General features: G+C 39.1%; 2 protein-coding genes across 2 annotated transcripts in view; one reads left to right on the forward strand and one right to left on the reverse strand.

Annotated features, from left to right (window-relative positions):
* Positions 1-3,020: 3,020 nt before the first annotated feature.
* desi1b (desumoylating isopeptidase 1b) lies at positions 3,021-8,732 on the forward strand. The gene is made up of 6 exons (XM_012869252.3): positions 3,021-3,423; positions 3,526-3,547; positions 3,667-3,736; positions 3,853-3,962; positions 5,640-5,762; positions 6,764-8,732. The coding sequence occupies exons 1-6, from the start codon at positions 3,333-3,335 to the stop codon at positions 6,843-6,845; spliced, it is 498 nt and encodes a 165-aa protein (XP_012724706.2). The 5' UTR covers positions 3,021-3,332; the 3' UTR covers positions 6,846-8,732.
* Positions 8,733-17,030: 8,298 nt separating this feature from the next.
* Positions 17,031-27,528, reverse strand: part of shisa8b (shisa family member 8b) — a 45,541-nt gene continuing 35,043 nt past the window's right edge. Inside the window, 2 exon segments of the mRNA XM_012869227.3 lie at positions 17,031-17,732; positions 26,011-26,124. Coding sequence (XP_012724681.3) covers positions 17,194-17,732; positions 26,011-26,124 — 653 coding nt within the window. The 3' untranslated portion in view covers positions 17,031-17,193.

Below are 27,528 nucleotides of genomic sequence, written 5' to 3' on the forward strand. Positions count from 1 at the left end.
CCTCAAAGGGGACACGTATCTGTTTTATATTATGGTTTTTGAACTATGACATGGGGCTGGGAATATTTTAAAATATTCTTATTTAAAAAATTAGATATACAATGAGATATTTTGTTTCTATCAAGGTGGTCCATGTGCTGAAGCCACAAATGGACTCTGTACCACACGTGAATAGCACACTGTCTATTTCCCCTGCATTGTCTACATTGTTACATTTCTATTGTTTACATAAATTGCTGCTGCATCTTGATACGTGAATAGCACACTGTCTATTTCCCATGCATTGTTTACACTGTTACATTGTTTTTCATTTCAATTGTTTACATAAATCGCTGCTGCATCTTTATCCTGAAAAATAGTGCAATCTACTGTGATTTTTAGAGTGATTTCTAGAGTGATTTTTTTCAAGCTGTATGCAAACGAAATTTCGTTCTGTACGCACTTTGTGCATACAAAATTACAATAAAGATATCTATCTATCTAATTATTATATTCCAGCAGGTTATTTCTCAGCTGTTTGTCATATTTATCTACAGCTGTTTATTTAAAATTTTGCCTGTGAGACATTTGGGAAAAAGCATTGATTCAGAGATGCCTTTTTATACTTGATGAAAAGAAAGACATGTTAAATAGGGTCATGGACCTTGGGTCCGTTCTTTGTACGTTGCTTAAAACATCCAAGATCAAATGACACATCCAAGATGATTTCATCCGGCTAATCCTGATGCGGCTAAGTGGGTTCTTCCAACACACCTGTTGTTTACGATTAGTATGGCTGGATTGAGTTATCTGAGACAACTGCGCGTTCATGCGTTTGTTTAAAAGGGGAAATGTATCGATAGTAGAAACATTGATCAGCAGCGCTGCTATTGGCTGTTCAGCATGAACAAAGAACGCCCACAGTTTTTCTCCCAAGCAGAACAAGAGCTTGGAAGGTTATGCTGAATTTAAGTCAGTAATTAAAACACCTCAAAATCTGTTAAAGCCAGGAGAGAGGGCTGGCAATAAGTAGCAGACAAATTAATGCGTAAATACTGTCCATGGTAGATGTTTCTATCACTTTCTACAGTATGAATTTTGCATTTTAATAATTTGATATTTACTTTGTTCTTTTATATCAAAGCCTCCACGGGACCAACTAGAACATGGGAACAAGTAAAAGTGAAATACAAGAATATTCTACAAAATGGTAGCATTTAATTATTACACTTTATTTTAAAAAGGCACTTGTTATGTCAAGAGATCCAAATTTCAGTGTCATTCCTTAGACACGGGAAGTTAAGGACGCGTGCAAACTGGGAATTTTAACCAAAAAAAAAAAACTTTATCCATAAAAAATGAAAATCTTCCTTTTCCAAGTCATCCACAGTTTACACGGTAAAACTGTATTGCTCCGTGTCTAGATAATCCATCCATAGTTTTTTCTAATACAATATACGGCTCGACAGGAAGCAAGCCTTTCAAAGTAAACTAAACTTCACAATAAAATGGCCCGAACAAATCTTCTTACTGAATATGATAAAAATAAAAAGCAAACCATCATACAAATAACTTAAATATTTTAGATTTATGGCTCCAACACCACTTTTCCTCTTTAAAAGCCACTGTTAAATGATGTGTTTGTCTGTTTATAACAGCCACAAAGAAAAATCTCTCTACAATTACACTGTCGCGCTGCGCTAAAGGATCCGGTCTATTGCGCAATACGCGATTAATTAAAAAAACTCTGCAAATTATTCTTGCACCTTCCGCAACAGGTTGCTGTCGTGAAAATGGACATGGCTACGGCAGACTTCCCTATCTGCTCCGCTTATAAAGCTGCCATCTAATCCTGTTTACATGAAATAAGCCTGCTCTGGAGCAGGCTCAAGCTGGCGCACATGTTGCTATGACAACAAGTGCAGGAAGTCTTTCGAAGAACCAAACGATCCAAGATCATGCCAAATCGTCAACAATGAAATCCTGCTAACTGAGTTAGCGACGTACGAAGAACGGACCCCTGGTTTAGCATGTCTTGTTTACAAATTTCGTGAGCCCGCCATCTTTACTAATCAGAGTGATTTTATGGTCCAAGCTGAAAGATACTGAAGCTACAAGCAGATAAGCGTTTGGTTGCTCATTACGCCGTTCCCCAGCATCCAAGAAAAATGGCCAAATGGGGTGGAGTGGAATGCTCTGCGACCTGGAGGTGGGTTAGGGATGTGAAGTGCCTCCTTTAGATTTGAAGAGACTGGATCAAAATGAGTTGTTTCCAGACATGCCTCGGAAAAGGGGTAAATTAACGAGGAATTCATTGAACTTTATATAGACCATAACTGAATGATTTCAATGTGAACATCATATGAGAATATGTGAATATAACAACAACCAGTGGTGGTTCTAGACCAAATTTACCAGGAGGGGCAAGGTGGGGCCAGTGTTTTTTTTTTTTACAGGGGCACAGAACAAAAAAATGAAACAATAAAATGGCAATATTTAACTGTGTAATAATATTAAGTGAGCCACTTGTGGTTTTGGAGCTGCAGGTTTCGGACTCCTGATCTAGCAGTTAAAAACTTTGTCCCCCAGCTCAATACGGCTAAAGCTAAACGTGAAACATCTTAATTTTTAAATCCTTCTGAGAGTAAAACGGTATAGGTAAAAAAAAAAAAAAATTGGTCAAAGTAACTAATCAGTTATGGTTTCTTTACCATTGCAAATAATTATGAGAAGTGTATTTAATGTTATGCCTTTAGTACAGGGACCATAACAGGGGCCAGGACCATTTCCACAGGGGCATGGGCCCCTGTTGGCCCCTGTCTAGAACCGCCCCTGACAACAACAATAATAATTATTGTTGTTGTTATTATTATTCCAATAAAGTCTTTGTGGAATCTAGAGGAAAAATAACAGGAAGCTTTACTTTGGCTAAATATGTGAGAGGTATAAATGTAAACATGATTTGGTTGCCACAGTCAGCCTTCCATAAGGTCGGTTGACGATCACAAGCTCCTCATTGGCAGTTCAGCTCCCGAGTCAAGATGTTGACCAATCACAATAAAGGGGGTGGGGTTTATTTTACAGAATGCGGAGGCACTTTTTGACAGTCATGTTATGATTACATTAAGACGATGACACAGCAGTAACTATCTTTTCCCGGCAACTTTAGGCTGGCTTAGGGTTAGAGTCGAGTCTTGTTTTGATGACAATTCTTTTCGGCGTCGTTATTTTTATAAACCGGCTCCCACTTTTCGTTTTCCGGTGCTAGCTAGCTAGCCGGTGGTCAACTTTAGTCGAGTCAGTCAGGTAACTTTATCACAGGCTTTTAGCTTGAGGAAACTTCTTTTAGCACCATGGCCCAAAGTAACTCCTCTTTCCCAGTGAAGCTGTACATCTACGATCTGTCCAGGGGAATGGCTCGCCAGCTAAGCCCTGTTATGCTAGGTGAGTTTTTGACTTCCTTTCCTGACATTAAATCTGCTGGAAACAAGTGAGAATGAGCCTAAACCTATATTGTTGTATCTATGTATGTGTTGATCTTCATAGGGAGACAGCTAGACGGCATTTGGTGAGCACATCTCTCACACGACAACTTAAAAAAAAAAAAATCGACTGATCCAGGCTTGTATTTTGGTACTAAGGTGTGTGTGTGTGTGTGTTTATTATTTATTTATTTGCTTTAAACAGGCACACGGGTGTTGTTGTCCACGGAAAAGAGTTTTTCTTTGGTGGAGCAGGAATCGACAACTGCCCACCTGTAAGAATCAGCTCCCTATTTCCAACACAAAGTAGTGGATCGAGCACTTAGTGTTTGTTTTGTAGCAAGGCATCTATTGAAGTGTGAAATGTGTGTGTGTTTTTTTTTTCTTCCAGTCTGGCACTATGTTGGGCGATCCAGACTCAGTGGTGGACTTGGGCTCCACCGAGGTGAATGAAGATTTATTTAAGGAGTATCTGGACTCACTGGCTGAGTCCACGTACAGGTAAAAAAACTAAGCAGCAGATATTAAAGAACATCCAGTGAGAAAGAATATAACAAAGCTACAATTTCCCAGTTGGACATTGTTAAACTTAGTACTGTTGAAGCACCTTTCTGAGTTTCAATCTGCTGATGTGGTTAGTGAATCGGATTAATCTGAAACAGTTCAGCTGTCTTCATAGGGTCTTCTTGACGTTTGCTCATTTGGCTCTTTAAGCTAAAGCCATATATTACACACAGCAGGGTAGAAAGGTTCAAAATGATCTCTTTGCCCAAAGATAACAGTCAAGATAATCATGCAAAATCATTATCTATTCCCAGATGCTTTCAGTCACAAATAACTGGAGAAAATGGGGGGTGTGGGGGATGGGACAGCAGGGACTTTAAAAAAATGTAGCATTTCTCCAAACCTTATGGAAAGACAAGAATGAAGTGGGTCATTGCTAAGTGAGCTGCAGGAACGTGTAAGAGGCACTGACAGTATTCTATATGCAATAACAGTAACCTGGATTCTCCATTAATCTCGACTAAGGATTGGGGTTGCAAAACCTATTTGATTTCTTCCAAAGATAACACCAAGACGTGGCTCAGAATCTCCCAAACCTCACGTGAGCTTGTATTCTGGTCTCATGAAATGTTTGGCACCAAACCACCACCAATCACCAGGGTAAACATGATGTGGGCATCATCATGTTTAAGGGTTACTTGTCCCGTGGAATTTATGGTGGATGGAGTCGGTCTAAAAACCTTCAGGGATTCTGTTAAAAAAACGACTAGAATTTTCTAGCATCACAGCGCGTCCAAGCATAGTATTAAATCAATAAAAAAAAGATTTAAAGATAAAAGTTTTGTGATGTCTTTGCCAGAGACCACAGCTACAGTATATTGACCAGAGATACTGTGAGGTGTCCTTGAGAAGGCTGTAGACGAGATGTGATGACCCTGGAAAAGCTTTGCAGAGCAGAGTGGGCAGATAATACCAACTCAAGATCAGGGATGATGATCTGACTTGGGGTTTGGTTTAAGGACACTTAAACACTTTTTCAACTGGGTATTAAAGCTATTTCTAAGGGAAATATTAGTCTTTGAGTGGAATTGTAGCGGATATATTTCATATCAAATGTGAAAGAAGTTTTGAAATGATTTATCATGGTCTGTTATTTTTTTATTTTATTTTTTTTTAGTGGCAAAAATATATATTTTTTGTTCCAATAGTCTAATCTACAGAAGCGTTTTGCATTCACCAAAGATAAAAAAAAATCAGACAGCTTATCTCATAATTACGAGATCCTGATCTCGTAATTACGAGAAAAGATGTCATAATATTGAGATCAGGATCTCGTAATTATGAGATAAGCTGTCTGATTTTTTTTTCTTTGGTGATACGCTTCCATACTAATCATATCTACTCAAAGCTTTTTATATTCTAATTGAAAATGTGTCATTGCCGTAACCCGTGTAAGGAAATACACCAACGTTTGGGACGAATTTCTTATTGGATGATTTTCTGTGAAACTCTTTAGAAAAACATTTTATTGCAATTCTTGCAACCCTAAAACCCTAACATGTACCGGTTGATCTTTTTTAGTTCTTTAAATTGTCAGTTGTCTGCCTTCATATAATTTATCCAGAAATCCGTATCTTCTTTCTCCTCTTTCCTCTTCGTTCTCCTGGTGCAAAGCGGTGACAGATACAACGTGTTTGAGCACAACTGCAACACCTTCAGCAACGACGTGGCACAGTTCCTCACGGGCAGAAAGATCCCGTCCTACATCACAGACCTTCCATCCGAAATCCTCTCCACGTAAGTTTGGGAAGCACGTTTGAGTGCGACGTTCCTGGGTTAACCGTGCCCAACGAAAAATCTTTGTAACCAGGGCTTCACAACAACACTGGGCCTGGCATGCGCACTACAGTGCTGCCCGAGCACGTTCACACGAAGCTAAATGAGGTGATAGACCAACACAAATCGTGAAAACATGATGGAAACTGCAAACGGGACTTCTAAAATCTCTTTTTCAACAAATGGAACAGCTACATTTGTGGCGCCTGAAACTGATTATCGTCCTGTCAACAGATTCTTCTATTCTTGCTTCTCTTTAGCTCTTCCAGGGCTATCATGGCCTTACTGGCTGCCTCTCTGATTAATGCTTGGGAGTCTGTCACATCAAAACCCAGTAAAACACACTGAAGTTTGTAAGCTGAAAAATGTGGCCATGCTCTCATGTTGGAGGAGCATAGGGCTGGACGATAATTCAATAACAATATATATTGATTGATAGACGTATATCAAAAATATAAAAAAAGGGCAAGTAAAAAGTTCATTAGAATAATAATTTTCCTTCCTTTTGCATTCTAGCCATGTAGATTAATGTAGATTACAGTCATTACATCCTCCCAACCAATCAAACGCAAACCCAGGAATGCTCCGCCCCCTTCAAAGAGTTCAGAGAGCACGTGTTCTTTTTTTCCAATTTTTTAAAAACTTGCAATTTTGCTAAAAAGTTGGTTAAATAAAGGGTTGAGTTTGAATTCAGTGTTTGTGTGTTCTGTATCTAAAGATAGGTCGCTAAGCAACAGCGTAAACTGGCCAGGGCTGCACCTAAAATAAATGTTTTGAATTTGTTGATATTTATCAATGAATAGGATTTCTATTTTATCAATGTGCTTTTTATCTATATCATCCAGCCCTAGAGGAGCATACATATTGTTGCCAGGCACTATGCATTGCTATAAATGATTGGTGAGCAGAATTTATTTAGATGTTTTGACTTCAGTGTCCTGCTCCCCGTGTTCATTTTGTAGGCCATTTGGCCAGGCTCTCCGCCCACTCTTGGACTCCATGGCCATAAATCCTGGAGGAAACAACATCACTGGACAGCGATGAATGGAGCGACGCATACAGAATCAGTCTCCTACCAGTCACATTTACAGCTAGCCTGCGATCATCTCCTTCTTCATCACATTCAAGGTCTGCGTCTTGTAAATGCATTGTACGGTATAACAGAAAAAAAATAGGGAAAAAAAAGTATTTCAGCTCATTAAGTCAGTTTATGTTCCTGAACGACTTTCCCCTGGCTCAGCTAAAATATGACGTCTTGCTCTGAAATAGTTTGAAATTTTCCCGTTAACGATTTGATCATCCTGCTGAGACTTGTCCAGCGTTTCTGTCCTTCCTAAAAGGTGCTTTTTGTTGAGTAGCGGTTTTTAACGTGACACACAATCAGATTTGTTAGACCAGAGATTCCAGATTTGTACAATTCTAAAATGGTGCATTATTTATACATTTAAAAGCATTTTTTTTCTTCGCCGTATAAAGAACTTGCCCTGTAATCAGGATTTACCTTTGAAGTGCCATACAGAGCTCTTGTTCTTGCTAAGCGTTGACTTTAAGCTTTTCTCTGGCTGTCCCTGACAGCTGACAAATGTTTGCAATACAGATTTAGAAATTACCTTTTTTTTTTAAGATGCACCTGTCACTCCCTGTTATCCTATGTTTAATCTTATTGAGTGTGGAAAACCAAGACCACTTTGTATTTCTCTGTTGCTTTCTACTCTGTTCCCCGGGCACACTGCTTAATGGATATATTTATTTTCAATTTAAGTAAATCTGTTACTTTATTAATAAATCAGATCAACTTTCACACGTTGAAAAGAAGCATTTAAAAATCTGTATCTGTGGGATCAATAGAAGTGTTTTTTGTTTAGTTTTTTAACCACTGAAAGTCACATGAATGTAAATTTGTAGTATTTAAAGCTTTATTGCTTATGTAATGTTACATTTACGTAGAAGTTCACCCTCAGGTGCAAACTTGCTCAGTCAAAGCTATTCTGCTGGCTTTTTAATGCCGTTGTCTAGAACAAGGGTTTCAGCCTGCGACCTACAAAATAACAGCACCAGAGACTGGTGACCCCCCTTTAGGCGGCAGGGATTTTTTTCCTCCCATTTTTTTTTTTTGGAAATTGTGAGAATAAAGCCAAAATATTCCGAGAATAATATAATTTTTATAAGAACTCTTACAAGAAAGAGGAGGAAATACTAAATCTTTTTAGCACATTTGCAACAAAACACCTTCAGGTGTCAGGACACCCCGCCCCTTTACTTTGGGACCCCCTGGTCTAGAAAACCAATTTTTAACCAATTCAAGGCCTTCCCTCTTTCCTATGCCACACCAATTTACTTATAAAGCACTTTAAAAAACAACTGCAACATATTTAACCTCATGTTATGTAGTAACAACTAAACATAGGAAATTCTTTCTGACAACTCCTGGACCAATCAGCTTGCTTACCTCTCAGTTCCGACATTTGGATCTTTGTTAGCACCGACTGTTTAAACATGCACTATCAGAACCAGGTATTTGTAGAGGCGTCATTAAGAGGTGATATTGATGGCGTCGGGACAATATCAAGTTTATTAGAAGTAGTTTACCTTTGGAATCTTATTTAGCGTTTCAGTCCAACGTTGTCTCATTAATTTCCCGATTGTGACTAAATAGCGCGTGTGCAAGTCACTGTATGTGAAAGGATTAAAAATAATGAAACAAATACCTGCAGAAGGCCTCAAAGGCAAGAAGCAGTTGTTGATTTATATCTGTTTTATCTTATTTAAATTTCTGACTGTTATTAATCCCAATTTTGAGTATGAAGTTTTGTAAGTGAAACATGCCAATTTAAAATGATAATAAAATACTACTTTTACAACGTGAGTTTTGCTTGGTGTTAAAAAAATGGAGACGGGATATTGAAACATTAAACTCTCTGTTAAAGGCTGCCTGTTTGCTTTTTATGTCTTTGTGTTTGAGAACAGATTTTGTTTCATTATGTCACGACTTTAGTTTTGTGTTTATGTAGTATCAGGAGCAACCACACGATGGCACCACATAGCCATTATGTTGAAAATGAAAACTCTGAGGCTGTGGCTGAAACTGTGTTGTTTTGCACTGTGGGGATTAAACGTACCTTCAATGTATGATAAGAACAGCTCTAAAGAAAAAGACTCAATGGCTCACAAAGAGCATCTGTAGCTACTCTCCAAATTCTAGCAAATCATTATGGCTGCTGTTAATTAAACGACACACTGGACCCTGATACACGCACAACAAATAAAAGACTACGCTGAGTTATATTGCTGTCTGGTTAGTATAAGATTTATAATCTGACAGAAAATCAGTGCAACTTGTAAGCAAGTTGCACTGATTTGGGTTAATGGTGTTTGGTATGTTAAAGTTTTTTTTTAAACCAGGTTAAAGGGATAGTTCATGTGTATGAAGCGAGCGTCATCCATACAGAAGCTTTTACTGGCTTTTATTCAGCTTTCACATGGAGAATCATTAGTAGGGCACCATCTCATTCCCCCAGCACACATAACGCCTTAGATATTGAACCAGAAAGTGGTCGTATAAACTAAATCTGAGGCTAAATCTGAGGCTAAAGGTTAGCGTTTCAAGGGGCCTAGTCACATATTTTATCCATAAATGAAAACACTTAGATTTTGTTCAAATAAAATGATATAAGGCAAGTGTTTGTCCTGATGGTGTTTACTTAGTCCTCTTTCAGCCTGAAAAGAACCATCCACCAGGCGAGATCAGCAACCATAAACGTTGTGCCATCTGCCGGCTGCAGGAGCTATCAGAAATCAAGATGGTGACAATTGACGTGGCTATTGTAAAGATAAGTTCACACCAAAGTGAAAAAGGCAAATTGTTTGCGTTGATCGCCTGCCGTTGGTCGCTTGACCTGTGCCAAAAACACAGCCAGGCTTCTCACAGCTCGCTTCACTGCGTCAACTAGGAGCGTCTATCTGCTTGCCGGTTCCTCTTGTCTGTTCAACTCACTGTGGCAGAGATTTTACAGAGCGAGTCACGGTGTTGTCTGTAACATAGAAAACTGAACAACATCGGCGCCCCTTGGTCCACTAGATCCCCCAGAAACTCATCCGATGCGGTGAGTACCACCACCTGTAGCTGCGTCTGGGTGACGGTGGCTTCCAGCTGCACTTCTTCCTCTCCAGGACCCAGCATTAGGAGGATCCCTCTGGGACACGAACGAAAGAGAATACTCCAAAACTATTGCAATATTCTATTTGATTAGACAGAAATCAGTTTCAGAGCGAACTGCTAGTCAGGTCATGCAAAAAAAAAAAAAAAAAAAGCCATAGTGGTTTTGTCATATTTTAATCTGAGACTGTTTTCCTCATACAGTCATATTCATTACAACAGAATCTGCATTTTGATGAGGCTTGTTTGTCAGGCTAAAAGTACGTTTTGAAAAGAGCAGTAGCAGGTATTAAACATACTTTGCATTAAGCCCCCGTTTCTGATTAGATTATTGATATAATCTAATATTACATGTCGTTTATTTCATTTGCTGTAAACTGAAAATCACAATTTACAGAAATAAAGGCTTGAAAACATCAGTCTGTGTGTAAATAATCTATATAATGTGTTTCACTTATATAAGTGAAAATAATATTCTAATAGCCGGTTGGTCGCAGTCTTGAGTCTTCATATACTGTAATACCTGCGCTATTACAGTAACTATAGTGTAAGAAACAAAAATAGGCCGTAATGGTTCAGATGAAATATTTTTATGGCCAGTTAGATGTAACATCTTTGGTTTTGCAGTATGCCACAGTTACAGACCAATTCATCTTCATTTTAAAGCAACTTCAGTGGCAGCAAGCATCCGTCCATTGTCTCTTCCCACTTCTCGGTGCAGGGCAGCGGGCATGGGGGTTTATCTCCAGCGGTGTCTAGGTAAGAGGCAGGGTCCACCCTGGACAGGTTGCCTGTCCATCACAGGACTACACAGGACAAACATCCTTGCAACTAACAGTCAAGTTTTTGGACTGTGGGAGGAAGCCGGAGGACCCGGAGAGAAGCTACGCAGGTAAGATATTTACTGGTTATATCTACACAATACAACTGCATATGCAAGAAATGACCCATCTCTTTAATATGAAAATAAAATAAATATACAAAGACTTACATATCCTTTACAGTCTTTACTACATGGCATTGATTTCTAAACAAAGTTTTATAAAGAACATTTTGGATAGAAATGTGTTGTAAGCAGTACAGATGAATACACCAAATACAGCTTTTTTCTGCATATTGTCCCTCCAATGCGCTTTTTCGATATTTGCTATTTATGTACACATAAAAACCGTTGTTCTGTCATATATTTATTATACTACTGCAGATAGTAGTACAAAGTCATGAAGAAAAGCTTTTGTTTGTGCCAGAAAAAAACAACAAACAAAGAAACCCATTACACAGTACTGTGCAGCAGGTCCACTTTACCATTCTGTACTGCACATAAGTAGCTTTCATGACTCATTGATGTATATAGTCCTTCTGACTCTGACATGGAACAATTGTTACTGGAGTTATAAGTGCGGGTTTACAGCCCTTAGAAAAAAATGCCTTTACATAAACAGTGCTTATAAGTAAACAACAGTTCTTTTTAAAACATTTCTTTGCACTTCTTCAAACAACAATAAAGAATAATGTGCATAGCAAATCATAAGCTACACAATAAGCTAAATATTCCTCATAAATACAAGAGAAAACAGCTTGGTTGGTTTACCAAAGACAAGACAGAAGAAGAAAAAAGAAGGATTTTGTACAAAAATACACATATTTTTTTCCCCTGCAAAGAACACAAAACAGTTTTTTTTTACCCTCAATCAAATGAATCTTAATTACAAAATTAAGCCCAACTGGAAAGGATGCTGAGACAATGAACCACTTTCAGACGGTTAATAAAAACCAGCAGACACTCACAGACATTGAGAACTTTTGAATCAATGCTGGGGGGGAAACTAGACAGAAGAGGGAAGGCGTGCAGTAAAAGATAAACAGGAGATTGATTTGCTTTCTGTCAGAGCACTCATTAATACGCTGCCAATCACATCTGGTGGTATAAAACAAAAAGAAAAGAAAAGAAAAAAACACTGGCATATAAAACACTGGTTCTTGATTGTACCATTGAGGCTCAACCCTGCAATGAGATGTTTAAAGGCGTTTCTATGAAGATGTGATTCTGATTAGCCAATGTATCGTACAAACTGTGGAGGGAAACAGATCCGGGTTTTGGTTCGGACCAAACTGGATCTACGCTGAAACAAACGCTGTATTAAATCAGCTCAGGGTAAACCTTTCTGGCCTTATGTCGGTAAGGATTACCAAAAAATATTTCTATTTCCTGATTCCAAGAAAAGCCCACATGAAGATGTCTCTGATGGCTGATGACGAAGGGTAATCAATTTCTCATAAGTCACAACATTTGAGTTAACTGGGTACAATTTTCATATACATGCTACTATGAAAACCAGATGAATGTGCAGCGAGCATGCGGTTCAGGAAGGAGAACAGTTTTGGGGGGAATTGTTTGTTATCAACCCAAGAACCAAGACAAAAGATCTCGTGAGGATGCTATGAGCCTGTTCTGGCACAAGCTGAAAAGCCACTCAGACAAGAAGAAGCCAATACTTCAAAAACAATATAAAATAGGCAAATTAAAATGAGCAAATCACACAGGGACAAGGACTTTAATCTTAGAAGACCTGCGCTGTGGTCTGAAGAAACAAAATTGAAGCACTTGGTCAAAATGACTGTTATTCCATCTGGAGGAAATATGGAAGCGTCCAAACCCAAGATACCATTGACTACTGTAAAGTATGGGGGTGAAAGCATCATGGTGTGGGTGTTTTTTTCTGCAGGAGCAACTAGTGCACTTCACAAAACAGATGATGTAATGAGGTAAGAACAATATGTGGGAATGCTGAAGCAACATCTCAAGACATCAGACTGGAGGTTAAATCATAAATGAAATAGACAAGATTTAGGGAGAGCACAGCGGGTCCAAATGGACGATCTCAGGCATACGGGCAAATTAGTTAGAAAGTGGCTAAAGGACAACAAAAAATATTTTTTTAAATCTTAACTGGACTAAACTAGAAAAGATTTGGTCTGATTTAATGTCAGACAGCGAGATAAAGTTGTCTTTTTATATTGTTTATGTAAATATCCTATTTCAACTGCATAGTGTGGCCACATGTATAAAGCCTTTGAAATTAATTTGTTCAATGACTGATCTAATTTATTGTTATCACAGTAACATAATCCAACTTCAACACCTAAATGGACTGTCTATTCAGTGAGGAACCCTAACCCTAATATTCAATTATTATTTCTATCCGTGGACTGAGATAGGAATAGAAGAAGGTTTATTTTATTTAAAATCACATGGGATTTCTTTTTCCCTTTGAATAAATGAACTCGCCCTGCGACAGACTAACGACCTGTCCAGGGTGTACCCCGCCTCTCGCCCATTGAAATGCTGGAGATAGGCACCAGCACCCCTCGCGACCCCATGAGGGATAAAGCGAGTAAGAAAATGGATGGATGGATGGATAAATGAACTCAAATGAATGGACAGATGTTTCTAATCATTCTTTAAAGTGTGACATTAGGCTAGTGCAAAAGAAGTTTTATTTGTAATAAGACTCAACAGCTTTCCCGGGGACATTTCTTGTCGAGCATCACATGAACTGTTTTGTTTTGACCTAATTCATGAAATCAGAAGCTACAGAAGAGCTTTGCAAGTTTACACAACAAATAAGGTGAAAATTTACCAAAAAAGACAAAACAAAATCTCATCGCTGAATCTCATGGAAGCATTCCTGGATACATGTGCAGTATATCGTACAGTTCCTGAGGGGTTTCTCCCCCTGCCATGAACCTTCACCGCCGAGTCCATGTGAAGGATTTGTTAACTGTTGCATTAACGTAGCAGCAGCTGCAGCTGTGTACAATGTCCTTTGCAGTCTAGGCCCCAGAGATCAAATAAAAGATGTCAAATCCCCGAGGCCTGGAAATGCCTCGACAAATTCCCCTGCAATGGGCCCTTTGGGTCTGAAATCACATACATGCATTCACACATTCTGAGTTATGACTCAGACAGTTCAGGAGTGAAAGACCCAGATCTACGTTGACTTGTTTCCTTTCCTTCCCCCAAGAGAGGAAAACACGTACCGTTGTATGTTTTGTCTTTCTATTTTCCTCTTCTCGTTCCCCCCTTTATTTCCTTTTTCTAAAGAGTCCTAGCCTCTGGCTCCTTCGCTGTCTCCCACCCTCCTCTCATCCCCCCCTTCTCCGGTTGGGATGGAGGCTGATGGGAGCTGACATGACGGTGGCATTGTCCTCAACACCGAGTTAATGTGACCCAGGGGAAGCTGTCCCTGTATGCTTGGCCTGATGGCAAAGAATGCAAAGTGTGTTTCATCGTGGAAAATCTGTGGCGAGGGCCGAAAGGGACGGGACAACTGCGGTGCGTGGAGGTAGACTGAGGGATGCAGAACAAAGGAGGTGTTCCCTTATAGAGTTTCTCTGGTTCTGATCATCAAAGGAATTTTACTGACACAAAAATCACAAAAATGACAAAATCTGTCAGGGGGCAAACGCCACCCTCATAGAAAAAGTATCCATTATTGGTTCATAGATTTTTACCTTCAAAATCCAGCATTCGGGGACAATGATCGTCCACTGCAAAACATAGTATTGCCTTCTCAGTCAAAAACCAACCAAATCACTCCAGTATTCTCATTTCATTTTCTAGATGAGTTTTAGATATATGAAAATGTTTTGTTTTTGACTGAAACTTAAAAGTAGATTTTTTTTTCTTACTCAGGGTCATGTATGAATGGAAAATGTGACACAAGTCGGCCCCAAAAATAGAGATAAAAAACACAGCCTCTATAGTTGTATAAATATCTACACTATTTGAAGAAAACATATTTGGTTTGCATTTATTAAATTAAAGAAACAATGTATATGTGAGCCTTTTATTACTATTTTTTAAAGCAACAGAACAAAAGATACATAAAAGAAAAAACTGGAAAAAATACTCGTTATACTTGTTAAAACTTTTCATTTAACAGACTCATAACTTCAGTGCCTAGCAAAAGTATTCACACCCTTTGAACTTGTATTCTACTCCTTAGAGTCGATAGCTTCTAGAACCTTTGTTGCAATTCAGCTGCAAGTCTTTCGAGGTGTGTCTCTACCAGCTTTGCAATCCCAGAGAAATATCGCCCATTTTTTTGTAAAATAGCTCAAGCTCAGTCAGACTGAGTGCAGAGCGTCTATAAGCAAACGTTTCTAAGTCAGAGCAAATATTCTCAATTTGATTTTGGTCAGGAGTTTGACTGGGCCTTTATAACTTATGAATGTGTTTTGGGCTAGCTCATTCTATTATAGCTGTATTTTATCTTAAGGGTCATCCAGCTAAAAGTGAACATCTATCTATACTAACCCTTTCTTTCTATAGTTATCTAGTTTGACAGATTCTTCCACCTGAGCTGCGGATCTCTGCAGCTCCTGCAGAGTCACAATGAGCCTCTAGGCTGCTGATAGTTGAAACGTGGGATATTGTTTCATCACCTAACCCTGCTTTGAACTTTTTTTTATCACTTTCTCTCTAACCTATCTGCTGTGTTCATTGTTCTTCATGAGGCTGTTTGTTCACTAATGTCTTCTAACAAATCTGTGAGAACAGAGAACAGCTGAATTTACTCTGAGATTAAAATACATACAGGCAAACTATTTATTCAGGCGATGACCTCTGAGGGCAGTTGATTGCCATGTACTTTATTTTTGGGTGTCAGTAAAGGGGACAAAAAGCTACTTTTCATAGTTGTATTGTAAAAAAAAATGATAATTTGAAAAACATGCATAATTTTCTTCGTAAAACTGCAAAAAGATAAATAAATACAATGATGGTTGTGATTGTTACTTGACTAAACATAAAGAAATTCAAGCAGTATGAATACTTTCCCAAGGTATGAAGGCTACTTTTAGTACTCCCTATTTTTTTTTTTTAATTGCATAAAATAAAAACCATGTTTGAATTATAAAATACAAAGAAGCAACTTAAAATACAAAAAAATTACAAATAAATAAATAAATAAATATATAAAATAAAAATAGTCCAGTTTGTATATAGACTAACTGTAATTTATTATGTAACTATTTCTGAAATTAAAACTTATTAACTTCAACTACCTTGGGAGGCTTTTATTGGGCATGCTTTATTTTTTACTTTTGTTCTATAAATTAAATTTGTCTTCAAAAATCTCTATTAATGAAAATAACTTTCCAGTTTATTAGATAATTAAATTTCTTTACGATTAGGTTAAACAAACAAATTAGCAAAGAGGCTACCAAATAGTAGCTAGTGATACTAGCTTGCATGCTAGCTCATCAAACTATTTGTCAACGCATCACATAATTCTTTTAAAGAAAAACAAATAAACCAAACAGTGACGTTTAGTCATGTGTTAATATCATATTCTTTTTGCTTCACCCACTACATTATCTTTTTATGTATCATGGTTTGGTGATGTAGTTAGCATATTTCATTAACAGATGCTAAAATTAGCCCCTTTTCTTTTTAGTTGTAAATGTAAGCTGGGTGTTATTTGTGTCAAAGTTACGGCATGGTAAAATGAGCAGCGATTGTTTAACTCCAGACTTTTAGTGTGACCAATTCATTTTGTCACTTCAGTTTAGCTAACTGGCTGCTCTACTTACAACACCGGCATATTGCATAACAGTGTTACTGATCTGATGGACTACTATCTTTACTTCAGGCAAGAAGGAAAAAAACGTGTTCCCTAAAAAGCAGATGTTTTTGCATAAAAGGAACTAATCACAGTGTGACTAGGTAGTTTTTAGTCTCATATCCAGGTTAATTACGAGCACCTTCACTTGTCTAAAACAGGTTTGGAACTTGTTCCTTCCACGTCCGAATTAAAACCAAAATGTTAAATACAAAAACATAGTTGTGGAGAAAACAAAGCTCTGACCTCTAAAATACAGAGAAGGACATATTTGTTCTGTCCTCAAGACGAGATCTACAGGGCTTGCTTAACCATAATACTGTTATATTGCAGGACTGCAACGGTTGAAAATCTGCGAGCACCACTCTGCAGACAGGAGCCTGAGAGTTTTTAACTCATCCAGTGGAGTGAGTCCTTCAGGTGTAAGGAGTCTGTTTCTTTTTTCCCCCTCAAGCTGGAACTCTGAGTTGTTGCTTATTTGTGTATTGGAAAGAGTCTCCACGCTTAACCCCCTTACATGTTGGGCAGATTGTGAGGAAGCGCAGCATCTGGCGCACCCCAAAATTTTCGTTGTGGTTAATATTGTGGTAGGTCGCTCTCAATGAAACACTCAAACAGTCACCTCAGTGGCACTGTGGGTGGAGTAGCTCTTCTGCCTGGGGTGGTTGTAATATGAGGGTTGAGAAGTGTGCTGCCCCTGCCCATGGTGACTCTGCCGTCCTCCACCTCCAGCTCCTCCATGCCTACCTTCATAGGACTGATTAAGGACATCTTTCATGTTCTCTATGCTCTGTTGCCTCCGCGTTGAGTAGCCGTGTCTCCGGGTGGAGCTGTGCAGGGAGGTGGAGGTGTGCGCCGGAGCAGAGGTCTGCCGATGGACGTGGCGGGCAGAGGGTTCCCAGGCTTTGAAGGCGGAGTTGGAGATGAACGGGTGTGTGGTGGTCTTGGGGAGGCGCGATTGCTCAAAGTGGTCAGATGGGATGGAGATAGATAGAGGGGCGTGAAGGTCATGGTGCGCTGGCAGCGGCTGGTGGATGTATGACTTCTCCTTAGGCTGGGAAGACTGGAAGGCAGGAGGTGCTACGGGTTGGTAAGTGGAGAAGTCCATGACAGGAAAGCTCTTATAGTAGCTACGGGAAGCAGTTTCTGCTGCAGGGAGAAATGCAAAAGAAATGTTTACCATCCAGTTCAACTATTCATCAATGAAGTCTGTTGTCAGAACATTATAAACATGTTCGGGTCACATCTAATCGTATCTAATAGGTATGTTTATCATCATCATCTAACCAAAGAGGAGTAAACTGTTTCCTTATACTGTTGTTTTATCTAGGTCATAATCCATGTGAAAGCTGTGGGTTCTTTACGCCCTCTGACTCACTGTTTGCCAAATGATGGAAATCTTGTTGGTGGTCTTTGGGACACTAATTTGTCTTACACCTAAATACATCTCCGAGTTGCTGGCTTGGTATGAACCAAGTTTACTCCTTAAATCATCAAAAACTTCTTCACCATCTGTTCTCCGGGAAGAGGGCCAAAGAAGGGGAAGAAGTATTTAGTTTCTAGTCTCCTCAGGAACCAACTTGAGATGTGCAGAAAACTGTTGGTTCTCTGAGAGCACACCTGAATACATTACTGTTTTCAACATCTTACACATAAGGATCTAATATTGTTTTATCATTCCTATCATTTCTTGTGTTTGTATTTGCTTAATATTTTTGTCATCTTTATAGTTCTTCCCTTTGTGCAATCATGTCTCACCACTGTATGCTTTTATGTGTCGTATTATTAGTGTTTTTCATATGTTTGGTGTTTTTAATCTCTGTTATGTTTGATCTCTGTATAAAAATGCCTTACCATGTAAACTTTTACACCTGTAATATCCTATTTCAGAGTCAGAATCCTAACTTGGCTCATGAAAAAAGGGGTGGGGGTATTTTGGATAAAAAAATTTTCTCTGTTTGTTACAGAAGATACTGGAGTATTCATACACTATCTGTCCAGAAGCATATTCACTCATCTGCCCTCATCCCCAGTGTCTTTTTGGCACGGGCCGAAATTCTCAAGTCAAAAGTAGTCGAGGGCCAAAAAATGGATTATAACATTAAAAAATAACCCTCAAATGTTGCTGTTTTATGAAATATGACGATTTGAATTAAGCAAATTATGCAGATTTTTCGAAGGAAAATTATGTTAAATCACCGTAGACCCAAAGTTAAAAACGGGTTTTGCACATTTTCTTTATTAAAAGATGATCAACCAGTATGCAAGTTATGTTAGACTCGATAAAAAAAAAAAAAACAGAATTCTTTTTGGTCCAGCAATATGGTCTGGGAACACTTGCAGTATTTAGCCTAAACATTGGCTGATGAATACATTGTGTTGTACCTAACATTTTCAGTTGTAAGACCTTAACCTGTCTGTATTCATTTTATCCAAAAAAAAAAATAAAAATTTTTTCCATCACCTTCAGCCAAATCTTTCCAGTAGAACAAATCTTTCTTGAAATGCAGTTGGGGGGCCACAAAAAATTAGTCCAGGGGACACAAATGGCACCCGGGCCAGACTTTGTACATGCCTGATCTAAGGAGTCCCCAGAACAGAGCTAACCTTCTTTATGAGATGATGATAGAAGAGATCACAAACTCCACAACAGATTTATGGAAGATCTATATCATCTTGTTTCAAACACTAAAGGACCTAACTTTCCTCAAGAAGTACTGCTCTGGTCCTTCTTCAAGATGGCTTCATTGTTGCATCTTCTCTCAAGTCTGCGGCCATTAGCAGACAGAGAGCCACGAGTCCTCCATCCAGATTAAACATCTCCACTGCTCTAAAGTCCTGTAGTGGTGTGCTTAAATCACTGCATTCGAGGCTTGGCTTTAGACTAGGTGAGGTAGGCCTGGATGCAGTTTGGTGTTACCATGGAAACCCATCCACGAAGCTCTCCATGCATTATTCTTGAACTAATCTGAAGGCCACATAACATTTAGTTGCTCTTAGGTTTTTGTTTCCACAGGTGTCATCCTATCATAGTTTAACCATGCTGGAATTCACTGAGCTCATGAGAGCAACCTCTTTCATAAAGAATGGTTAGTTGAGTTATACACATAATGTCTTTCATAGGTTGTGAAAAAAAAGAAAACAAAAGAGAACTGGCTTTTTCCCTTGACAATTGTACCCATTTGTTTGGAATAAAAGCAAGGTTGTCTTTTCACTGAAATTTCACTTGACGAGTATAAACTTTGGAGAAATTTAAAGTGGAAGATGTTCAAAAAATGTGAATCCAAGGACAAATGCTATAGGCATTCTCCTACTGCAAAGCTCCACGTGAACAGCTACTACCTTATGACCACAGTCATTTTCATAGGTACATTTGTACCCCAGTAATCTGTTTTTCCTCATGGGATGTGGGGGGGGGGGGGTGGGTTCAACCAATCGAGCTAGAAAACTACACGGATTCCAGGAAACGGTCACTAAAGCGCAAAAAGATGTCCTCTTTTCATTTATTGATGGTTTTATTTACAAATGCCGACAATGGGCTCTCTGTGGGGTTTTACCTTTTATTCTCAACTTTAGCCATTCTCAAAATGAGAAAATTATGCAATCTTACCATATTTTTAAATCTTTGCAGTAATAGTAAAAGCTGTTTTAACTGGGAAGGAAAAAAAAATAGTTTTTCTTTAATAATTAGGCCAAAAGTGGAAAAACTTTTGTTTTGTTTGGCCCCTTTAAACTTGTTTATACTTTGGAGTCATGTTCAATTTGTCACGGCGTGTTTCAGCACTGAGTCACATGTGGAAGCAGCCCTGAATGAACCGTTGATGTGCAAACGCAGTCTGTCGTTGGAAGAGCACCCATCTCTGAATCACACTTAATCCCTCATGCATTTAGGTTCATCGCCTTCAGCATTGTTTTCACCCCAGTGTTTTTCTGAGGTGAAAACAAGATGAAACTTTTGTTTGTCGTCACAAAAATTTGGTTTTGTCAAGTTTTTGTGTTGGCTTATTTCTACTTTTCAAACAACTCTTTGTGCTGTGCCATAACTTATTTGTTTAGGGTGATTGAGCCCTAAACAAATAAAAGCTTATTTCCTGCCTTTAAATAAAGCAGACTTTGTTTTTTTCAGAAAAGAAAGAAGTCTGGATTGGGATAAAAAAAAGGAAAAAGAGGAAGGAGAGGAAGGGTTTGAAGAAGATCTAAGTTGAAGGACCGTTTTCAACTGTTTTAAATTGGCATATGCCCCGAAGGTGAGTGAGCAGTTCGTCTTTTGCCGAGACCTTGACAGCAGATGTCCGCCTAAGAAGGACGGATGTACTCAAAATAAGTGATGAAGAACAAAAAGGTATGTGTGTCACACAGTTTGATAATTTCCCTCTTCCTAGTCTAAAACGTGCCTCTATTCATGTATGCCATGGCAAAGCAGTGACACAGACTATTTCAATGAACCAGACTCTGAGGTCATCACTGCCTGTTTTCCCCAGAAATTCTAAGCATGATGATGGTTCATCTCATTTCAAGGATCTTTGTACCATTTAGTTTAAACAAACTTACTTGATAATATTATCTTTTGAATGGGAAGAAACATTTTAATCAGATTGTGAAACATCTCATTATGCAAGTTTGAGAATTTAAGGGCTCGTGAGTTCTAAAGGTATTGCACCCTTTAGCCTATCAAAGCCTTTTAAACCTAGCCTATCCTATTAAAGCTACTATAAATGTTCAATAAGTGCTTTTTTGCCTCTTGTTATTTCAATGCCATAATTGGTGTTTAAGCGCTGTTGCTTCCATTTCCCCTGTTGTTCTTGTGAAAGAAAAATCTTGGACTCTTAGTTAACAAGAAGGAGATCGGTGATTTTCACTCAGTTGGCACTTTTATTGATCCTTGCAAGGAATGAACAGCTTACAGTGTTACATAGCTCTCAGCATCCAACTACCCGTTCTGCTTAGACATACACACACGCAAAAAGCCTCCTGTATAAACCAGTGTTATCTATGTAAAATGCCACACCAACGTTTCTCACGGGAAGGTCCTCAGAAGGTTCAGTGGCTCTACTGAGCCCTGTTGTAACTGTTAGGAAAAGATTGTTAACTCCAAAATTAGACAAAGCTAGACCTTCAACCTGAGGGAGAGTTCGTCCTTATCTGTATCGGCACCTCCTGGCGTCTTCTGAAACACTCCCCAGCTCCCAGCAAAGTAAAATAAGGACTCAAACATAAACTGAACTCTGCAGCTGCAACAGGGGAGTGAATACTTTTGTCATACAAAGTGATAAAGAGAAGCTTCTTTCAAAATTCCCTTTAACACTTGATATCTTCAAATATGCATATGTTGTGTAAATACCTGCTAAAAAGACTCAGTATTGTTTGCAGTACAGTTAAGTTTAAATTTAAAACAATTTCCAACACAGTCCATTCTGTCATGATTTATAATACTAAAGCAGAGTAAAGAGTAAAAGCAGGATAAAGATACATGCAAAAATATTCCCCCTCTAATTGGATAGCTTATAGACCGTCATTTAGCTTTGGAGGAATTTTGGCACATTCCTCATCGTAGCACATTGCTTCACACATTGCCAAACCCAGTTTCTGCCAAGCTTTGGCTGACTGCCTGTTGACTTCAAATTTGTAAACCTTTCGCAAATCATGAACCCTCCACCGCTGTGCTGCGTGATTGATTGGTTTCTGCTGATATGCATTCTGCTTTTAAGCCAAATATATGACGTGTCAATTACAGTTTATAATATATACTTTTTGGTCTCATCTTTTGCTCCTTGTATTTTATTCAGAGCCAACATTGCAAACCAAAGTGTTGCTTCTGCATTTTAGGGAGACCAGGCCTTTTTTCTGGCAACCTATTCAAACCAACGCCACTTGTTCTGTGATTTTCTTAATCTGCTGCCATGAAGTTTCACGTTTAAAATAGTAAATATCAGTTGTAAAGTATAAGATTGAGGAGTTCTTTGAGTTTTGAAACTAAATTATTTCTCTGAAACTTACTTTCTGAAGTTATTGTATTAGAAAGATTAAGATACTGTCTGAATGGGAACTTTTATGCTTTAAAAAAAATGGGAACGTACTCTCGAATGCTTCAAAATTTCAAAATTAAAAGACCAATAATGGGAATCCGAATGATGTATATGTTCAAGTTTATGTATAAATTGGTTACTTTTCTCAAATGATTGCTATAATTTATGTACATGCCTCCGGTTTTGTTTTCTGTATCAGTGCTGTATAAGGTTTGTCCTGTTGTCGTTTCTTTTTTTTCTTCCATTTTCTTTCTTTCTTTGCATAAATGTTCAAAAAAAAATTTAAGTGGATATGTGTACAAGTATTATTCTTAAAGAGGGATTCAGCAAGAGAACTGCTCACTTGTTTTGTCAACCCTCAGTGGATGTTAAAAGTTAGACCCAAGCAGATCCTGTATTTAGCTTCATGTCATTCTTCCTGGCTGATTTTTGGGCTGGCTGGCTGTTTCCCAATCTGTGCTTCACCACTCTGCTGATTGGTGAACAGATTCACCTGGACTGACTTTGATCACTTGCAAGTCATTTAACCTGGGACTTTGCCTAGTGAGAGTTGCTTTGCAGACTTTTTGGCTACATTCACACTGCAGATCTTGATGCTCAGTTCTGATTTTTTGCTAAAATCTGATATTTTTTTTTTTGAAGTGGCTGCTCATACTGCTAAAGGCATTATACATCTGTCTGAATGGTTCAAGACCGCAAAGCGACCAGCATGCGAGGATAAAAGAGGGAGACATCATACAGCAAGTTTAGGGAAGTAATGGTGAATCTAATTGTTTCTAGGAGTGATCAATAAAATTTTGTAAAAAGTAAACCTCGGAAAAAAAAAAAAGCATGGATACTAGCCTGCATCTCTCTTTATTATTAGAAAGCTATTGAGTAATGGGAGCTGACAATATTAAGACCACATCATAGTAAGATGAAGTACGGTAAGCAGAAAGCAGCACAGCTATTAACGGTCTTTATGGAGAGCTAGCTGCTACTGCTGTGTGTGGATGTGTGGGCCATGATGGTGACGTCAAAGACAGGTAAAATGTGACATGACCGTTTAGACTGCGGACGCTTTGAAAAATATCTGATAAGTATCCGAATGCGGTACCGCGCGCGAGCTATTTTTAGAAACACAACGTCACGATGACGTCACATCACGTGGTACGCAGTGGGACAAACTCCGGAAAGCCCCCGTTGTTTCGCTGTAAGAGACGTGCGTTAGCCTAGGTTTTACTCGGTAAACGACTGCTTTTTCCAAATCTAAGACCATGGTTTTTAAACATTGTTGCTATGGAACGGGCAACAGCGACTCGAGTTACGCTGATCGGCCGCATATGAAGGATGTTTTCTTCAAGACTGCCAAGGAGAAATGTGTACGCTTGGAACACCGGGGCGGTCGGCCTACACAACAGTTCAACCCGGAAAAAGTTACCAAATTCACCTACATATGTAGCAAGCATTTTGTCGGAGGAAAGGGCCCAACCGAAGAACATCCTGACCCAATTCCAGCGACATCAAGTCAAGGTAAGAGTATTTTGGTGGCCGACATGTTAATAAAGTAGCGCCTGCTACCATGACAGCATATAACCCGCTACCAGGCTTACTCAAAAACATTTCAAATGAGACAAACATTAAACATATACCCATTCCTGGACGGTGATTGCAAACAACAAAAAAAAAAAAAAAACGGCCGACGCTGCCATGATCGCCGCCCAGGAAAAAAAAAACAAAGCTTACCGTTCATCAACTCGGCCAGTTTTCCAGTCTTTTTAAGCCCTCGAACCTCAAGCCATCATTTGAGCTGAAGGTTGGTGTGTTCTTTGACAGTTCGGCCAGTAATCCGTGTGCCTGGGACATCGTCTTGGGAAAGTTTAACGGCTGTAAAGTCGGTCATATCTGTTATCCGTGCGTTCTCTCCTGTATGCGTTCTCTCCTGTATGCGTTCTCTCCTGTATGCCCTACCTAAGCGGCAAAAGGGGCGTTGCTCTTGAGACGGTGACGTCACGTGCGCGGTACCGCATTAGCATCACATATGGAAGTGACCCAATTCAGATTTTTTTGGGGGTGAAAAGATCAGAACTGAGCCGTTCACACTGCCATGAAAATGTGAATGTAGCTTTTTTGTCTGCATCGCTTGTTTTTGACCCTGACTTCTCATTTTTGGATTTTCTATTTTTCCTTGCCCTCGCTTGGACATCTCTTCGGCTCTCTGATTGCTGCACACGACCCGGACTGTTAATGACCGTGATTCTAGCCCATCCCATTGGATTCTGTCTACCTTCTCGTGCCTGTCACTCTGTGCATGACCCTTGCCCGTCTCAGTGTTTTCTCTCTCCAGACATTCAGGAAGTGAGCAGGAAAACGCAGCACAGTGTCCGGCTTGAATATCGGGTTTCCCTGTCTGCCAGCGCATTACAGCTTCCCAGTGTGTGCTGAAGGAAAAACATCACCACAGGACCATGCTGCCACCACCACGCTTCTCCCCTGGGGACAGTGTTTTCAGGGTGATGTGCAGTTTTATTTTTCTTCCCCACATAGTGGGTTGCATACACTGCAAAAACGGAACTAGAAATAAGTAAAATGTTCTTAAAATTTGTGTATTTGTCCTTGATTTGAGCAGGTAAAAAAGATGATTTGCCAATTGAATAAGAATTTTGCACTTGAAATAGGAACAATTCATCTTAATCATCTTATTTTAAGTGAAGGATGTCTAATTATCTTATTTTAAGGGGTCAAAATACTCATTCCATTGGCAGATAATCCTATTTACCTGCTAAAATCAAGGATAAATACACTAACTTTAAGAACATTTTACTTATTTTTAGATCAGTTTTTGCAGTGTAGAGGCCAAAAGCTCAATTAAAAGTCTAATCTGACCACATTTTTTCATCTTAAAAAGCATTGTATCATTTTACAGCAATTTGTAAATTTGTTTTGATTGTTACATGTAAAAAGAAAATGTGAGAAAGTTAAAGGTGTTAATACTTTTGCTGTCCACTGTGAGTGTGTCATTAAGTAACCCTTATATATTATCATATTACCAATTTAATTCTAGAAATGAAACATGTATTTGCCTCTATACAAACAACCAAACTACTGTATAGACTAGATAAACCAGAGAACGGTCCAATCCTTTCTACAGAATAATGATCATGTTTGCCAAAAGGACAGTTTTTGCATGAAGAACAGGAATAGAGGACTTTTAGATCACTGTCCCTGATAATTAGAAGAAAAGTAATGCCATAGAGAACATGTAGATTTGGGTCCTTAAGATCAACACTTGGTTTGTCCAGAGGCAAAGACACCCTCTTCATTTGGCGGCTCCTATACTTCCATCCTAAGAGCACTGTAAAGGTTACTGTGTCAGCTGCAGTCAGCATCATTTGGAGAGTGTGAGGCTGTTTGCTACTTACCCACAGCTTTGAGAGAGGCGTATTTGTTCAGTCCCAGCGTGCTGTGGTTATTGTGCGGCTGTGGAAGCCCTTGTCCAAATGCGCCATAGGCTGAGTTATTCAGCTGGTACTGTTCTGGTAAGAGACACACAAAAGTAAAAACATTAGAAAACGTAACATATGCTAATCTCAATGAAAACCAGACAGCTTTCTCTGTCATTCCTTCAGTTGTTTCTGCTGTAACCTCGACTCCAGACTATATTGGTCTCGATAAAGTTTAGACCAGTAAAACGTGTACACACAAATGTTGAATATTCAGCTTCAAAAGGAGACTTATTCTCAGAATTAGTTGAAAGCCACTCAAGTCTATGTGTTTTCATCGCAACAGTTTTATTGGAAAATAACTGCTGGGAGGAAAGAACAAAGAGAAAAAACATTAAAGCAGTGTAACTAATGGCCTGCTATGCTTTTAAGCCTCCATCATACATCTACTTCATTCAGCTCAGAAACTGTGTTGTCTGTTTATTGTATAACTGATAGCACACACCAGATGAGACGGCATTCCCATGGGATGTTCAACACATTAGCATGAAATAGATTAAAGAGATAAAAAAGAATTCATGAAAACCTGAAATAAGGGCTATCACATGAAATGCATAATCTTATCTGCAGTTTAGCATTTTAACAGCTTGAGGCAGAAAGCTGTGCAGCATTCGGATGGCTTTGTTTTTGATGTTTCGTTACTGTTTTCCTGATGGCAGCAGTTCAAAAAGTTTGTAGAGACGCAGCACATCCACACACCATCAACCACTGCTCTGCTGAATGTTGCTGGGAGGTAGTGATGTTTGTTTCAGCTTCTCCTTTTCTTTAGGGTGGGGGTGTCCAAAGGGCAGATGTGACCATTTGAGGCCCTTGGAAGGATTTTGTTGCATTGTCTTGCATTTCAACAATAGTACAATATGGTGCTTCGCCACAGGTGGCTGATGCAAATGGGGTATTTACAAAATAATGAAATAATATTTTGACAAAATAAAAGGACAAAATATACTTGAAATGAAAAATGTTCCAACACAAAGTATTTAGCTTTTATCAACAAAATTAACATTTTTGTTTTCATGGTAAATAGGACCACAAATGTGGTTGTACACAAGAGATATAAAAAGAAAAGCAAAACAAACCGATAAAGTATTACAGGCACAAACAACCAACGCCTATCCATAAGAAAAATGCTCAAAGGTGATTGTGAGGACCCCAAGACCAGTCCCCCAGAGCGCTTAGGCAGACTCCAGGGTAACCAGAACCCCAGGAGCCCGAAAGAGCCTCCAGAGAAAAGGTGCTCAAGAGAGACAAACAGAGAAAGCTGTCTCCCCCATCCCAGGGAAGAGCAGAGAGGAGCCCCAGGAAATCCCAAACAACAGCCACAGTGCTGAAGCCCCCGGAAGCTGTGGTGACAAGCCCGTAGGCTCCGCTGGCAGCCAGCCACGCCTGAGCAGATCCAGAAATGGACCCAGACACCTGAGGCCCAGGTGCGCCCTGTCC

The sequence above is a fragment of the Fundulus heteroclitus genome, chromosome 10 (assembly GCF_011125445.2).
Source record: "Fundulus heteroclitus isolate FHET01 chromosome 10, MU-UCD_Fhet_4.1, whole genome shotgun sequence".
NCBI classification, from domain to species: domain Eukaryota; kingdom Metazoa; phylum Chordata; class Actinopteri; order Cyprinodontiformes; family Fundulidae; genus Fundulus; species Fundulus heteroclitus.